At 33.9% G+C, this 17,500-nt stretch overlaps 1 protein-coding gene across 1 annotated transcript in view; it reads left to right on the top strand.

Annotated features, from left to right (window-relative positions):
- The window catches only part of LOC106465531 (bifunctional 3'-phosphoadenosine 5'-phosphosulfate synthase-like), a 27,327-nt gene extending 9,850 nt beyond the window's left edge, over positions 1–17,477 (top strand). The window contains exons 4-12 of the mRNA XM_022393437.1: positions 2,118–2,256; positions 4,871–4,989; positions 5,325–5,550; positions 5,775–5,980; positions 9,043–9,174; positions 11,856–11,985; positions 13,093–13,235; positions 14,523–14,648; positions 16,014–17,477. Of these exons, the coding sequence (XP_022249145.1) occupies positions 2,118–2,256; positions 4,871–4,989; positions 5,325–5,550; positions 5,775–5,980; positions 9,043–9,174; positions 11,856–11,985; positions 13,093–13,235; positions 14,523–14,648; positions 16,014–16,259 (1,467 nt within the window). The 3' untranslated portion in view covers positions 16,260–17,477. The remainder of the gene's footprint in view (positions 1–2,117; positions 2,257–4,870; positions 4,990–5,324; positions 5,551–5,774; positions 5,981–9,042; positions 9,175–11,855; positions 11,986–13,092; positions 13,236–14,522; positions 14,649–16,013) is intronic.
- Positions 17,478–17,500: the final 23 nt, after the last annotated feature.

The following is a 17,500-nucleotide window of genomic DNA, read 5'->3' as shown; positions in this document are numbered from 1 at the left end:
AAGATTAGCTATCCTCCTTCACTCTGCTCGGATTAAAGATTAGAAGTTCGATGAGAGGTCATCGTTCTAATGGGTCAAGTGGGCGAAAGATACAAATAAAAAAAAAGCTGCATATATATATATATATATATATATATATACGTATACATACATACACGCAGATAATGATGAGGCAAGTGGGCGGAAGTAAAGGCGAAGGCGTAGCAGTGGCAGGTTGTTCTTGTAGAAGAAACAAGTCGACAGCGATTGTTGACAATGTATTGAAACAAACTGAAGCAAACGGGCCTTTACAGAGCCTTGCGGGGATCATTGAACCCAAGTGCCATGGCTGGGATCTATAGATCCAATGCCTAAGAGTTTGGTGTGCGGGAAAACTGGAGTGCCCCGAGAAAATCCACTTTCACTAGTCGGGACCGAAAGAAAGCCCGACTAGTGCCCGAGTGAAGAGCTATTGAAAAGATGAAGATCTGAAAAGTGAAATAGTTATATAATATACTCTTCTTCTTACTTATGTAGATCACGGTGGTGTGTTAGTGATGTTGTGTATCATGTTGTATGGGGATAGATATTAGTGATGTTGTGTATCATGTTGTATGGGGATAGATATTAGTGATGTTTTGTATCATGTTGTACGGGGATAGATATTAGTGATGTTGTGTATCATGTTGTATGGGGATAGATATTTGTGGTGTTGTGTATCATGTTGTATGGGGATAGATATTAGTGATGTTGTGTATCATGTTGTATGGGGATAGATATTAGTGATGTTGTGTATCATGTTGTATGGGGATAGATATTTGTGGTGTTGTGTATCATGTTGTATGGGGATAGATATTAGTGATGTTGTGTATCATGTTGTACGGGGATAGATATTAGTGATGTTGTGTATCATGTTGTATGGGGATAGATATTAGTGATGTTGTGTATCATGTTGTACGGGGATAGATATTAGTGATGTTGTGTATCATGTTGTATGGGGATAGATATTTGTAGTGTTGTATATCATGTTGTATGGGGATAGATATTTGCACCATGGTTTGGGGGTAGCGGCAATTTTGTGAAATTCAGCTGTGAGTGAATTCCAGTAGGTGGCTTTTTTGTAGTATTTAGTAGCAAGTTTAGATATAGGTTCTTGTACTGTATGTAGTGAAGGGTGTTTTTCTACATAACATGCTGGTCTGTAGTGTGGGAGGCGGTGGGCAAGACGTATTACTCGGTTTTGGAGTTTTGAAGTATCATACGTTGTTTGTTATTCATGTTACATGTTACCATTGAGTCATAGTCTATTAAAGGTCTGATAAATGTCTTGTAAATATACATCATTATCTGTGGTCTGCATCCGTAAGTGTGATGACCTATCTTGTGAAGGTATGCTATTCTGGTTTTAATTTTCTTACTTATTTCCTTGAAGTGTGTGTGCCATGTTAGTTTAGGGTTGATGGTTATGCCTTGAGATTTTGAAGTGTGTGTGCCATGTTAGTTTAGGGTTGATAGTTATGCCTAGGGATTTTGAAGATTTAGAGAAAGAGATGGGGGTATTGTAGAGGCTTAGTTTAGCTAACCTGACACGCTTTAGTATTTTGTTTAGCCTTCGGAAGAGAATGATTGCTTGAGTTTTAGTGGGATTGAGTATTATTCTCCATTTGTTGCACCACTATGTGATTTTGTCAAGGGCGTTTCTACCTTTAGGCGCTTCAAGCTGTTCGAATATATTTCTTACTTAAGGTTTGTTGTTAGGACAAAAACATTTTAATCGAAACATCTAGTGTTATCACTGGATAACATCTCAGAGGCTCTTCATTAGTGAGCATAAAATATTATATTCATTGTAATTTAAACTACTTCAGCATCATTGACACAGACGTTGAAGTTACGTTGAAAGTTAGGATGTCAGTTCCGTGCAAGTGAAAGTAAAAACAGAAATACCAAAATGTATTTTGTCATGAAATTTATAATTACCACATATATAAAACAAACGTAAATAAAGAAAAGAGACAAATTATTGAATTTTTTTCACTATTTTGTTTAAGTAATTTATCCCTCTGTGATAATGGTAAATAATTCAAAGCTCTTATTTTATTATTAACATGTGTATATTATTTTTCTATTGGCTATAGGATCGAGAACAGGCACGTGCTATTCATGAAAAAGCAAAGCTTCCCTTTTTTGAATGTTTTGTCGACACTCCGATCGAGGTGTGTGAAAAGAGAGATGTAAAAGGACTGTACAAGAGGGCTCGAGCCGGCGAAATTAAAGGTTTATTTTTTATCTGAAAATCATTAAGTCATTTGAGTACTTATTGAAATAAAAGCGGAAAAAAACCAGTCACATCTATTTTATGGAATTTAATTTTGTTATAGTATCGTTTTGATATCATTCTATTTGTAAGATAAAATTTACTGTTAGGCGGTTATATCAGAGATATTTACATTTGTGAGTTTTATCCTATAACAGAATTAAAGATGGATAATTTTCTATTCTAATTTTTCGTGCCTTTGATAAATACAAAAAGAAACTTGTTATAAAGGTGACGAAAACAGCGATTCAAAGTTAATTACAAGCAACAAGCTACATTTAAGGCATATTATTCAAATGTATCTTGAATGAATTTTTTGTGCTCTAAAAACATAAAGCTGATAATTTGTTATTAGGTTCTATTAGAAAAATATAAGCTAGACTTTGAGATATTAATAGTCATTGTTAGTAGCCTACACGATCACTCATATCTATTTGATCATTAGTAACTTTTAAAACTAGGTACTAATTAGTTTTATCTTATGTTTCAGCTGCTGTCGTCAGGGAAGTCTTAAGAAGGACTATTTTTATGTTGGTAATGGTCGGGATTCGATCCTGGGCCTTCTTGATAGAAATTGATGCGTAATATATTCAAACGAGTTCTTAATTAACATATAAAGATGTGAACACCTTTTTATAAGCTGGCGAAGCATGTTTATATTTAAATATAGCACATGAAGTTGTTCTTTTCTGTTAATGATAATGTTTTATCTACAAGATTTAGTTAATGGTTGGCATAGTTAATCTCTGCAATTTACTATGGGCCAGAGAAATTAGCCTTGCTTGTGGATTTTAGGTTTGTTTGTTTGTTTTGAAATTCGCGCAAAGCTACACGAAGGCTATCTGCGCTAGCCGTTCCTAATTTAGCAGTGTAAGACTAGAGGGAAGTCATCACCACCCACCGCCAACTCTTGTGCTACTCTTTTACCAACGAATGGTGGGATTGACCGTCACATAATAACGCCCCCACGGCTGAAAGGGCAAGCATGTTTGGTGGGACGGGGATTCGATTGCGAGTCGAGCGCCCTAACCACATGGCCATGCCGGGCCTGGATTATAGGTAGACCAATAGATGTGATGTTGTGTACTGTTAGTTGTTTGATTGTGTTTGTTCCAAGTTATTTCTGATACTTCTTGAAGATTTGGTTAATTTTCTTATCTGTGTTATCGATTGGGTTAAACTTAGTCTTCAATTTCTTTGCTGAATGAATTATTATAGCGTTGTCTTTCTTCAAGTTTCTGAGACAAGTTTTTTTTCTAGAAGAGTGGTGTTATAATGGGGTTTCCATTTCATAGCTTTCTGGATTGTTTACATGATTTTTATTCATAATTTTTTTTCTTGTTGTGATAGGAAGTAAATTGTGTTTTTGGTGGCTGTAGCTATATCTATGGTAAGTTATTTGTTAGGGTTAGGGAGAAATTTAGTCCTTTACTTAGTACATTTTTCAGATTCTGTTAATGTTTGTTCGTTTACTTAAGTTTATTTCGGTGCGAATAGGTTTGTTTATAGTAATGGAGACTTTTTTTGCGAATCGATGAGTGAATTTTGAATATGAAATTTGAATAGCTGTGCGTATTTTGATAGTCTACGTCTCTTATATCATCTATCTTCTGATATAGATTATTAATGTTATTCTGTATCTTGTATTAATTTATAAGGTAGTATTTGGTCCTATCATGGAGCTTGCCTTTATTAAATTTATGAGTTAATCTTTCACACCTTGGGGTATTAATAAGTAACTTAGCTTTAAGCCTTTTAGTAATTACATTATGTTGTTTAGATTTATGGAGGAAGATTAGGTAATAACATTTATTTAGAGTTACGTTTTTCTAAATCTCTAAATTCCCTACAAAGTTCGGGCCGTACTGGGTCATTAAGTACTTATGGAAGTCTCGACTGAATCGAGTAGATAATGCATCATATTTCCACAGAAATAGTTCTTCTCTTGACATCTCTGAAGACGGTAGAAAATTAATAGTCAAAACGTATGATACAACTAATTAGTAATTACCATCCAGTTATAAAAAGGTTATTAATCAATAATCATACGTAGGTGATCATATAGGCTACTAACCATGATAAAGATTGATATCCGATCGCCACAGCCTTACCATAAGTACGAAATATTTATAAAATTAGAGGCATTTGGCACTCAAACGAATTTTATTTGACCTAGAACATGTATATGGCATCCATCGTATTTATATGTTCCATACCCTTTGCTTTATTGTAAGATTTTAAACGTCCAATGGGGTGTTACATATATTCCCAAAAAGAGATCAAATTTTGGGTGCTTCACACTACCTACGAACGCCAAATGTCAAGATGTGTTTCTAATATATTCTGCTCAACCATGATTTTATATCGGCTGTGGCTCTCACGTGAATTGCTGATTTGGGTGTTCAAAATAATTTTAATATAACACAATCAGCCCTCGGTACTGGAATGAAGCTTCATGTTTCTGAAACCTCCCGTTTTGCAATCATAATCATGCATAATTTTAAAGGAATGTAAAGGCATTTTGTACATTTATGCTATTTGTTAGCAATTTTTATGTTTGTTTATTTCTTTTAGGTTTCACAGGTATTGACTCTGCCTACGAACCTCCAGTGAATCCCGAACTTGATATCAAAGCGGGCGAACTTACGATCTACGAATGTGTCCAACAGGTCATTCAATTTTTAAAAGATGAGGTATTTATCGCTTGTACTAATAATCGGTCAATTAATCCACGGTAGCATTACACTAACCTGTATTAGATAATATAGCTTAGCTGGTAGGTTTTTGTTTATACTTGAAGATTAATTTTGAACTGAAAATGCAAGGAATGACAGGATAACTTGAGGAACGACATATGCCAATTCTCCCCGCAAGCTGATAGGACTTGTTTTTATACAACTATGAATGACAGTTATTTAATTTGTTTGGATATATATCACGCGTACAGGAATGAAACAATATGACTAGAATGTAATATTCATACTCTTATACACGTACGTTAAGCATAACTTTATCTCTTTGCTCTTAGGGAATCATCCCCGAATCCGCTGTAGACACGGCGAAGGAGCTGTTTGTTCCTAAAGAGAGAATAGAAGAAGTCAGAGCTGAAGCTGAGTCCCTTCCATGTGTGGATATTGATGAGCTTCATCTACAGTGGGTCCAGGTTTTGTCTGAGGGCTGGGCTACACCATTACAGGGTTTCATGAGAGAACGCCAGTTTCTTCAGTGCATTCATTTTAATTGTCTTTTTGATGGTACTGTATTATGAATTAATGCCATTTCACGTCTTTAGTTTGACTTATAATTTCTATCTGTTATATCTTAATACAAGACGGCTTTTTTACTTTTTTTTACCAAACGAAAAAAAAATCCTGATATTTTCGACTGTTTTTATACTGTACATTTTAATTTGCCATAACGAATACAGCGGTTCGATTGAAAAGGTATTTTTATATCTTTTTTATTTTGAATGTCGTAGAAGGGATCAGTAACCAGTCTATTCCTATTGTTCTACCTATATCTTCTGAGGAGAAAGAAAAAGTAGCTGGATGCTCTGCCTTCACCTTGAAATATAACAATAAACACATCGCCATCCTTCGGAATCCTGAAATTTACGAACACAGAAAGGAGGAACGTTGTTGTAGGCAGTTTGGAACCAGCAATAAAGGTCACCCTTATGTAAAGGTGATGTTAAAAATTTTCCTTGATGACGGGGTTTGAATTTCGCGCAAAGCTATACGAGGGCTATCTGAGCTAGCCGTCCCTAATTTAGCAGTGTAAGACTAGAGGGAATTCATCACCATGGGCTACTTTTTTAATCAACGAATAGTGGGACTGACCGTCACATTATAACGCCCTCACGAGCATGTTTGGTGGGACGGGGATTCGAACCCACGATCCTCAGATTGCGAGTTTACAAAATCTAGAACGATTCATTATCAATTTGTATCATACACTGTGCGAACGAATCAAAAGAGAACTGGAATATTTAATGTTAAGGCTATAGTACAGAATTATTGCATTGAAAATTTCAATCACTCTCTCAGTCCCACAGCGTTTTGTATCAGTTATTACTTGGAAGTAAGTCACAGTTTAAAATGCTTCAACTTGTTCATGGGCCATGGTTAGACCTAAAAGAAGATATTTGGAAGTTTCATTCATGAGAATATCTGTGAGATGAACTGAAGTCACAGCAGGGTATTACGAATTGGCTACAAATGTCACAAGGTGTCGTTAGCAGAATATGGTTTGATTTGCTTTGAATTTCACGAAAAGCTACACGAGGGCTGTCTGCGATAGCTATCCCTAATTTAGCAGTGATAAACTAGAGGAAAAGCGGCTAATCAACACCACCTACCACCAATTATTGGGCTACTCTTTTCCAACGAGTAGTGGGATTGACTATCATATTACAACGCTCCCACGGCTGAAAGGACGAGCATCTTCGGCGATGGGAATTCGAACCCGCGACCTTCAGATTGCGAGTCGAGCGCCTTAGCTACCAGGCTTGCAGAATATAGAACCGCATCCAAACCCATGATACAATTGCTCGAGCAACTGGATAACTAAATTAGCATAATTTACAAAGTCATTAAACTGCACTTATTTGTCAGTTTAGTCGGTCTTGGGATACCTGCTCGAAGTATGAATCAAATGTTTGAGGCAGCAACTGGACACAGTATCAGGAACAGACTTCAAGAGGCAGGTGGTCTGTAGACCAAACGGCTAACGATGGCGCTTTTAGCACAAACAAGATATAAAACAGCTTTCATGCAATAGTACTAAGAGTACATCATGTTGACGAACGACGTGTGAATCAAAATTTTTATAGCTGAATTTATTTCCACACTGCAGTCTGATAACACACGTATATTCATTTGGAAGGAATCAGAAATTTGATCCAGTATATTCTGGTAGAGTAACACGTTGTAGATAGAAATGAACACTGGCAGACGCATTATCCTCCAGAATATGCAGAATTACATTTTTAATTCTACACCCTATCGGAACATTTCTACTGCCACGAGGTCTACTATGGTCTGGTGATCAAGATACTCGAATCCCGTCAACAAATATGCTCGCCCTTTCAGCGTTGGGGCGTTATAATGTGACCGTCATTTTAATTTTTCTTTGGATAAAGGGGTAGCCCAAGATTTTGCGGTGGGCGGTGTTGACTAGCTGTATTCTCTCTAATCTATCACTTCTAAATTAGGGACGGCTAGCCATGTAATATTTGAGTAGCTTTTCGCGAAAAACAAAAGAGCAAATCTGCTGTTATGTGTTGGTGCAGTTAGCTTCGACTTCAGTCTAATAGACAATAACGTCCACCTTCATCTACTAAACTGGTTGAAACATTCCTTCAAGAAGAGGTGATTTACAGGACCTCACCTCTCTGAAGCGCGTTTTGGACACTCTTGGGAGGTGAGCACGTTTCGCATGGCATAAAGTGATTCTTAACATTAATGATGCCTTAAAAACATCTCTTACAGGGAAGTGATCGAGAAGACTTTATAGCCTTATGAAAACTTTGATATGATTTCATGCAAGCAACATTTGTTCCAGGCTTCCTTGTTCAGGGTGACAATATTCCACACTGAAGTGAAATCATAAATTGTAAATATGTAAAGCCATCTTCATAAAATGTTCATTTACAAGCGTAGAGTGACCAGTCACTTGCATTTCACATCACAGGGTTTAACATCAGTTGCCTGTTTTTTTGCATAGAAATTATAGCAGTGACTTTACGTTGTAATATAACAATAACTCCCTGTTGGCTCGGCAGTAAGTCTGGGGGTTTATAACGCTAAAAATTGGGTTTTGAGACTCGCAGCGATAAAAGCAGAAATAGCCCGTTCTGTAGCTTTGCACTTAACAATAATGAAATAAACAGAAAAAAACTAGCTATCTTCCTTTAATCTATTAGTTCAAAATTAGGGACTATTATACGCAGTTAGCCGTTTGCTTAGCCTTGTGTTTAATAACAAAAATGTAAAATTAAAATCATAATTATAATCTGATTATGAAATATGTAATGCTACAATGTACGTGGCTCACTTGTCTTTCAAATAATTTAGCAGGATATTTTTTACACATGTTTCATAATTATTACACCGACATTACGTAGTCACAATGTGCAAGAAGTTTGGCGTAATATAGTTTTGTTTCTACATTCACCTTTATACACTTTTACTGCTGAAGACTGAATAAGGCTGTAAAACTTCCTAATTAAATTTATCGTTTATAGTTTCTTGCTCATTCAGCTAAGTAGGCTGTATTCTAAAAAACAACAACAAAAAAAAACACATAATCTTGCATTAAGGAAAAAACAAACTGGATCGTGAACACTTGAGAACTCAAATTTTGAGCTAAACCGACTGTCATCAGCTCAGCTAGACAAAACAACAGAATTTGCTCAATATATCAAAGAAAAATAAAAAAATAAGATGTTTTAAATGATGCATCCTTAAAGATACCGCCTAACAGGATTTCTTCCCCAAAATAAATCAAGATATATATATATATGCATTTTGTTTTAGTTTCTGTTAGTAGCGTTATAATAAAAGGCTACAGGAAAACATTTATGAGGACAGTACATTATATTCACACTTAATTGTTTGTGAAATTGCTATTTGTGTTTGGCGCATTCTTTAGTACGGAAAAATACTTAAAGTTAGTTGTTGTATTTTTTATTTTTCAGAAACGTCAAAGGAAAAAATATTGTATTTTTTATCATCGATTTCTTTCAGATGATTATGGAAAGTGGAGACTGGTTAGCAGGCGGAGAATTGGAAGTTTTTGAAAGAATCCGGTGGAATGACGGATTAGATGAGTTTAGACTTACGCCTCTGGAACTCCGTGCAAAATTCAAGAATATGGGAGTAGGAACTAATTAATAGTATTTTTTTTTCTATTTTTTGCGTATGAAATATAAAGAGGTTTCGTAAGTTATTGACACATACTTATTAAATTAAAAGTTATAACGTGAGTAAATACCAGGAAAAAAAAAATGGTTAGCCAATATCTGTTGATTTAATGCTGAATTCAGGTTAACAATCACAAGACTCTCTCGAATCCTTAATCGAATTTCATTGTCAGCTCTACTCAGAATAGTAAAGTTGTCGGTTTCATCAGTTGGGATTTATACCAAATGTGTCCCTTATGTCGTTGTGATTTCGTATTCAAGTGGATAAGCACCAAGTGGTGGATCCCACACACCTGAAAATTTAATATTACAAATTACAGCCTATTCTTGGGAACTACCCCCCCCCCCCCCCCCAGATGCACTAACTTGGATCTGTTACTTGCCTGAAATATTAACATTTTATTTTTGTTAAATTATGGAAAGTTGTATTATGTAGGATAAAACTAGAGCTATTAATTTCAAAGTTCTTTGGAACAGCGAATTGCAGAATCAGAGGGATGATGGCTTTATTTAAAACACTTCCTGAGCATTTCATTGGCAAATATACATACAATCCAGATGAAAAACACTCACTTCAAAGTTATAGTTTTGCTTAGGTACAAAGACATATTCATGTTCCATTGTGGCTATTAATTGAATGTTTAGTTTTCAAATAGTGTAAGCATCATTTACATGTCCTTGTACTTGAGAAACAGCAAAAGTATTATCAACGAAACGGCTGCAGTATAGTGTTTAATTGTTGCTGAATTATTTTATCCACCTGTTATCATAATTAATTAAAAGTAAATGATTAATAGCACGTGCAAACATAACGTTAGTCCTATTCTCAAGTTTACTTTAGATTTTTCGGTAAATATAAAATGTTCTCTATCAGCAAGAGTTATATATGAAAAAAACATGTATTTAATTAAATCATTTTCAAGATCAGAAGAATAAATCAACAAGTTTTCATTAAGTCAATAGATATATTAGCGAGCGTTTATTCAACGTTAAGATTTGCTTTACACATAATTACGAACAACTCACATGTGCCTGTAATCGTAAATTCATTAAGTAAATTCTTGAAGACAGTTTAATGGAAAATCTAACAACTACGGGCCAATTTCTAATTTAAAAACGAGGAAAAAACAAAGTTTCGCCACTCTATTTCATGTAGGTTTCGACTAATATTAAAACGGTATATAATATAACACATATAAAACAGGAAATAATTATTAAATAAATTGTTTACTTGAATAAAACATGTTAATAATACTAGTGTTATCAATTTATATTTCAATACATCACTAAGTTTCTAATTACTGTCCTCAATTTCTAATAATATGTTGATATTCAAAAGAAACTTTAAAAAACGGTTAATATTTTTCCTTGTCAAAACGACTTTGCCAAAAAAGAAGTAACCACTTTTTTAATAATCAGCCAAGTAATTTCTAATTTATGAAATCGCAATTTTTAATTTTATATTTCATGCAGAATTTTATGTTTTACAGAAAAGAAATTTTAATATAAACCAACAAACTGTAAAATAATGAATTTTTAAAAACTAACTACACTCCTGGCTTAAAATAATTCAACGTTTTACTATACAACAACGACGTAATTAATGCTGTAAAATGACCGCAAGTTTCACTTTTCTCATAAGCCAATGAAACTTGACCTTCCTTCCATCATTGTATCAAAAATAAAACCAAAGTTGGCTGCAGCAGGATTTAAGATTACTTTTAGAAATACTTCGTGGAATACCAACATGTATGTGACCATAGACTGATGAGTTGGCACCATAAAAAGTGAATTAAATACGATATTTACATAGTTACTTAGCGATTAAGCTGGGCTGAAGAGAAAGTTTCTCTAACTAGATATGGTGTGTGTGTTTTCGTATAGTAAAGCCACATCAGGCTATCTGCTGTGTCCACCGCGGGAAATCGAACCCTTAACTTTAGAGTTGTAAATCCGAAGACTTACCGCTGTCCCAGTGGTGGACCAGGATATAGATAATAAATAACTAAATTTAAAATAAATTTACTATATAAAATGAACCCATTTGTACATAATAACAACCATATGTTGTGTACATATAACCAACATTAAATTTGAAACCTTTATAATTTTAATTTTTTTTATTACATTGCTAAACTTTTAAAAACATATTTTGTTTTATATTAATTTTCTATTAGTTACATGTGGAGGATAGGCTATCGGCTTTAAACATATTTCGAAATTCTTAAGTTTTGACTTATGCTTTTATTCGGAGACTTTACAAATAGTCTTTCGTAGTTTACAGCACAAGCAAACAGTATTAAAGGCACCGAAATGCTATAAGTAATAGAAAATTGTAGAATATTCTACAGCGTTGTTATTATTACCGAATTGAAATATTTTCGTTTAAGAGCAAACACTTTTCTATGTAAAGAAATTTGGGCGTAATATTGTAATTATAAAGTATACAAAAATATTATATTGAAACGTGTAGTCTGTATAAGAAAAAATCAAAGTCGTATGCAATGAAATTAAGGACTCTTTACGTCAAGTAATTTACACATGCTGTAACACTAAGAATATGTTTTTGTTACACAAATACAATACCGAAAGAAAATAAAATAAACAGGCTCTCCAATTCTTAATTTATCTTCCTAGGCAGACGCAGTTTTTGCTTTTCAGTTACGTAACCCAATTCACAACGGCCACGCGTTGTTGATGCAGGACACGGAACAAAACCTTCTAAAACGAGGATATAAAAAGCCAGTTCTACTTCTGCACCCTTTAGGTAACTACTAAAATAGAGTTGTATCATGCTGACTAATAATTAATGCTAAAGTCGTGCTAGTGATAATATTTAAGATGTTGTTTATTGATATAAGATATATAATTTTATATTTTTATCTTCCTGTTGCATAAGTGTTTTATCACTGAAATAAAAAGTTTGGTTTGGTTTGAATTTAGCGCAAAGCTACAAGAGGGCTATCTGCGCTAGTCGTCCCTAATTTAGCAGTGTAACACTAGAGGGAAGGCAGCTAGTCATCACCACCCACCTATCGCCAATTCTTGGGCTATTCTTTTAACAACGAATAATGGGACTGACCGGAACATTATAACGCCCCCACGGCTGAAAGGACGAGCATGTTTGGTGGGACGGGGATTCGAACCCGCGACCCTCAGATTGCGAGTCGAGCGCCCTAACCACCTGGCCATGCCTGGCCAAAATAAAAAGTTTGACCATAATTTGTTATCAATATCTTACATAATTATGCCGAAAGTATTTGGTACATTTATAATAGAAGTATTTGATTTTCGTTTGGAAAAAAGCCAGACGTAGTTTAGTGATTAACGTACTCGAATTGTTAATTTTGGTTGATATCTGTTGCTGCAAAAACACGCTCCGTATTTTGGGAACTTAAATGATGGCCAAATCCCACTATTTGATCAGACAAGAGAAGTCGATGAGTTGGCGATGGGAACTGTTGATCAGCTGCTCTCCCACAAATTCAACAGTTAAAAATTAGGAATGGCTAATATAGTTCTTGTTTATCTTGTGCGAATATACTAAAACCAAGCAAGCAAGCAAATAAAAAGAGTTAGGTGAAATAAATAACATTACTTAAAAATTAATTTTCAATTCTTTAGCCACTCGAGTGAATTTGTTACAGCCAAAAAATCTATATCAAACTGACTCATTAAAACCTATGAATATACTCCTATGGCTAGTGAAAAAAATTATCAATCTGTCGAAATGTATAAACGAAGCTTGAAGTGACTAAATGAATTTAAAATTCCGTGATTTGAGAAGCTCATAAGGCTCAAAAGGACAATACAGTTTTGTCTTGAACTTTTGTAACTAGCAAATAAGTAAGTAAACTTAGTATTTGAATTCTAGGAGGGTGGACAAAGGAGGACGATGTTCCCTTATCTATCAGAATAAAGCAGCACAAAGCTGTATTGGATGAGGGAATTCTCAATGCAGACAGATCAGTTTTGGCAATTTTTCCTTCTCCCATGATGTACGCTGGGCCAACAGAGGTATGAGAACATTAATTCTAAGTAACTAGAAATTATCAAAAATAGTTAATTTGCTAAGGTGTTTATGAACATAAAATATGACTAGTTTTGGTAGTGTTATTGGTAAAAAGCCAAATGAATAATCACATCAGAAGTATGTAAAACTTGTTCAAACAATCCTCCGAATACCTGAGAATTTTATAGTTTTAATTATGCTTGTATTTGAGAATGTATTAAAACATCCTGAGACACATTCTGTTTTAGGTTTTCATATAGCGCAATAAACCTTATCGTTATGAGGTCCTTCTATAGACTGTCTTTAGAACTTTGTTGTAATTTCATAGAAGGAGAACTTATCGAAACTTCTAAATCGGTAAATCTGTAGCGTGCACTCATTTTCAAATCTTATGGTTTCAGGCACCAAATAATACAAAAACCTTGAATTTATGCCTAACACTATTATAAGTGGAGCTGATATGATTAGCTGTACATCATTGTAATCCTTTTGTCTATCATTAACTATTGTTTCGATACTTGACATCATTAATGTATGGTGTGTGATATTGTAATAAAATGTTTTGGATGAAATTGATAAACTATAAATACCAAATCATTTTCAGTGTTTTTTTCCTTTTTTAAATAAGAGATGGTGATGATAGTGGAACACAATTTTGGGTATCGCGCAGGTCTGAAACGAGTCTCCTGAAATAGTGTAGGATTAGCCATTCCAACTTTATCTCACGATTGAATTACAGCTGTATTAGAGAAATGACCAAGTTCGCTGGATTGCTAGAGATATTATCAGTTTCGCTTGTCAGATGTCCATTAATTGTGGAATGAAGAAAATTAAGGATTAATTTAGCCTGATTTTATAAAGAACAAATATATATTTTCTAACTAAACACTGTAAGCGACAGATAGCTCCCCGGTGGCTTAGCAATAAGTCTGCGGTCTTATAATGCTAATAATCGAGCTTCGATACCTACAGTGGGTAAAGCACACAGAGCTAGATAGCCAGCCCATTGTGTAGCTTTGTGTTTAACTGAACGATCTCAAGACTATATTTTTATTTCTGGAACCAAAATGTGAAGACTAGCAAGAGACGGTCAAAGTCCTCCAGATGGCTTTATGGCACCTTCAGCCTGGAAGATTCTATCTGAATACTATCAGTCTGTGGTGCAAAAGGACTAAATAAGTAATTCGAAATATATGGTTTCTAAATGAGCCCATGTAATTAATAATCTTCAAAATATAAAACAAAGCGACAGAATTTTTTTTTCGATATTCATTTGATTTCATTGATTACAGGTTCAATGGCACGCTAAAGCCAGAATGTCCACTGGAGCGAACTTTTACATTGTTGGGCGAGATCCTGCAGGGATGCCCCACCCAGATACCAAAGAAGATCTGTATGAACCAACCCATGGAGGAAAGGTAACGTTGACTCATAAGCAAAAAATATATAACATAAAGATTGAAAGGTTAATGTTTGCCCTTTTTTTAAGTATTGAGGGATGTAGGGATAGATTATCCTGAGATATTACATAATATAAAGGCGCCATAAAACTCCCCCCATCAACCACTATAATATCAAAATGGGGAAATAATTCAGTATGGCTGAGCCACTGAATCATGGTAAAGCGTTAAGCCTATCTCTTGTTATTAAAATGCCAACACACGATAAAGCGTTAAGACAATCTTTAGTTATTAAAATGCCCCATGAAAACGTTGAGAGCTTCAGGTTATAAATTATTGGTTAAAATATATTTAATCTTCAAGTCGATCGGTTAAAAAACTGTACAGTATGGGACAGTCCTTTCCAAATTTGGTCCGGATTCTGGATCACTTTGAAGCATTTTTTATAACGAGGAGATAGGGCATTTTCTGTAAAGTATTATCGGATTTGCACCAAATTTCATGGGTACATTAAGGTTGAGACTCCTCATCACACTACAAAAAATGATCCGGATCGTTGATCATTCTCGATCTGAGAAGGATTTTCTAAGTTCTCGAAGGTGAAATTTGACGTTATCTAATATAAATGCATGCCATTTCGAAAAGGAGCGGCGGGGAGATGGTACGAAATCTCTCTGATTGATGTTGTTTAAGAGGTATTAGAAATGTCACCTTTAGGCGAGGTTTAATTTGTTTATACTTATTTTTAAAGCTCATTATTTCTGACAATGTTCTATTCAAGTTCTTCTAGTAGGAGGCATAGAGCTTTGAGACTTTTATGACATTTACAGCCTAGCAATAAAGGGAATTATGATAAGATAAATTGAGTTTAAGAAATCTCGCGAGGTGCGACAATTGAGAACAAGAGAAGGAGGATGAAAGAGATAAGTAACTACTTTTATTGTACATACCTCAGACAGTAAATTGGGTTTTAATGGAAACATATAAAAAGTGAATAACTTAATAAAGTAAATTTAGATTATATCTTAGTTACCTGCAGAAGAACTGTACATACGTTATATTGGTTCTCCATTTAATTTAAATATGTTCATTCGCATTTCTCGTAAATAATCTTCATAAATAAATAACTTAAGTAAAATGTGGAATTGTCTAGAGTTGTAATTACTTTAGAGAATTAGAAAACCTGCATGCTTAAAGTCAGAAAACTGGTTACTCTAGAATTTTGTTATGGCCTTATTTCCAGTTATTCTTTTATTATTATTATATTTGAGTGTCTAGATAAAAGAAAGCATTTTTACAACAGTTTTATTCGAAACGTTGTTTGAAACAGCATGTAAACGTAACCCTATTGAATTACTTAATTTCTAAAACTTGTTTTTCCAGGTTTTGACTATGGCTCCTGGCTTAACACAGCTGGAAATTATTCCTTTCCGGGTAGCAGCTTATGATAAAGAACAGAAAAAAATGGACTTCTTTAGCCCTGAACGAACTCAAGACTATATTTTTATTTCTGGAACCAAAATGCGAAGACTAGCAAGAGACGGTCAAAGTCCTCCAGATGGCTTTATGGCACCTTCAGCCTGGAAGATTCTATCTGAATACTATCAGTCTGTGGTGCAGAAGGACTAAATAAGTAATTCGAAAGATATGGTTTCTAAAGGAGCCCAAGTAACTAATAATCTTCAAAATCAAACGATTCTTACACTCTAATGTAACTGTTACCTTTTGTCACTGCCAATAGACTAGCAGCCAGAAGATATGTTTGTACTTATTAATCCCAACTGTGTTAACTCAGTGTTTAGAACGATAAAATAACTAACAACGAATAAATCCGTGACATACGTGTATTTATTAATGGAAACTAGTGTTAAATGAACTATTATATTTATAAAATAACATTAATTAGGACTTCGAATGCTTTCATTGAATGATGAAAATTATTTTTGTATATGATGTAAGACATTAAAAAAACAAAGAAACATATTTGATGACACGTATATTAAGTACATATTATATTTATAAGTGATGTTTTATTGCGTTATGAACATGAGAACTGGTTTACTTTGACTAATTTGAAGTATAATTTTTTTAATAATTCGGTCGATTAAGATGTACCGTACTTTTTTCTTTCAGATATATGTGATAAAGACCGACAAGATAAATGCAATGATATACAATTTCTAAATATATTTCGTTGAAATATATAATGTTTTTATCGCTTTGTATTGGTGTTGCTTTATGGTGGGTGTTAGTCAACAAAATTATTTTCAAGCTCTCCGTAGACCTTAGAAAACTTTATATATCTTAAAGTTTGAAATATGATATGAACAGTGTTAACTCTGAATAATATCTACCTCTACGCTTGTAAAAATACAATGGCAAAAATGGTGTTATTAGAAAAAATATTATTTCAAGTAAAAAGTAATACTGTTCATGAAGTTTTAAACGTGTTTACGGATAGAAAATGTGAATTTATTGTATTCGAAAAAGCTAATCTATCATTGATTTTTTAATGTTTTAAATGTACTTAGGTAGGAATTTATTTTCGAGTGATATTTATAACCTATAGAAATTTGCTGTTACGCAAAAATATGAATAAATTTATGTATTCATTATTTTAAGGTGTTTCTGTATATTATTAAGCTGCAATAATTTTAAATCGTGGTTAATATGGCAATGCTTCTTATTGAAATTTCAATGGGTTATTTTGTTGTGGAAAAATATTTTCAATCTTTTAATAAGTATAAAAAGTTTAAGGAATTTTGCAATCAAAAAGTGTGGTAAATTTAAAAATTACCTAAATAGGAAGATGAATGATACTGTTATGTAATCATTCTAAAAGGTATATATGATTTTTGATTACGTAAACA

The sequence above is a fragment of the Limulus polyphemus genome, unplaced genomic scaffold, assembly GCF_000517525.1.
Source record: "Limulus polyphemus unplaced genomic scaffold, Limulus_polyphemus-2.1.2 Scaffold1972, whole genome shotgun sequence".
NCBI lineage: Eukaryota > Metazoa > Arthropoda > Merostomata > Xiphosura > Limulidae > Limulus > Limulus polyphemus.
This window is presented reverse-complemented; position numbering and strand designations above follow the sequence as displayed.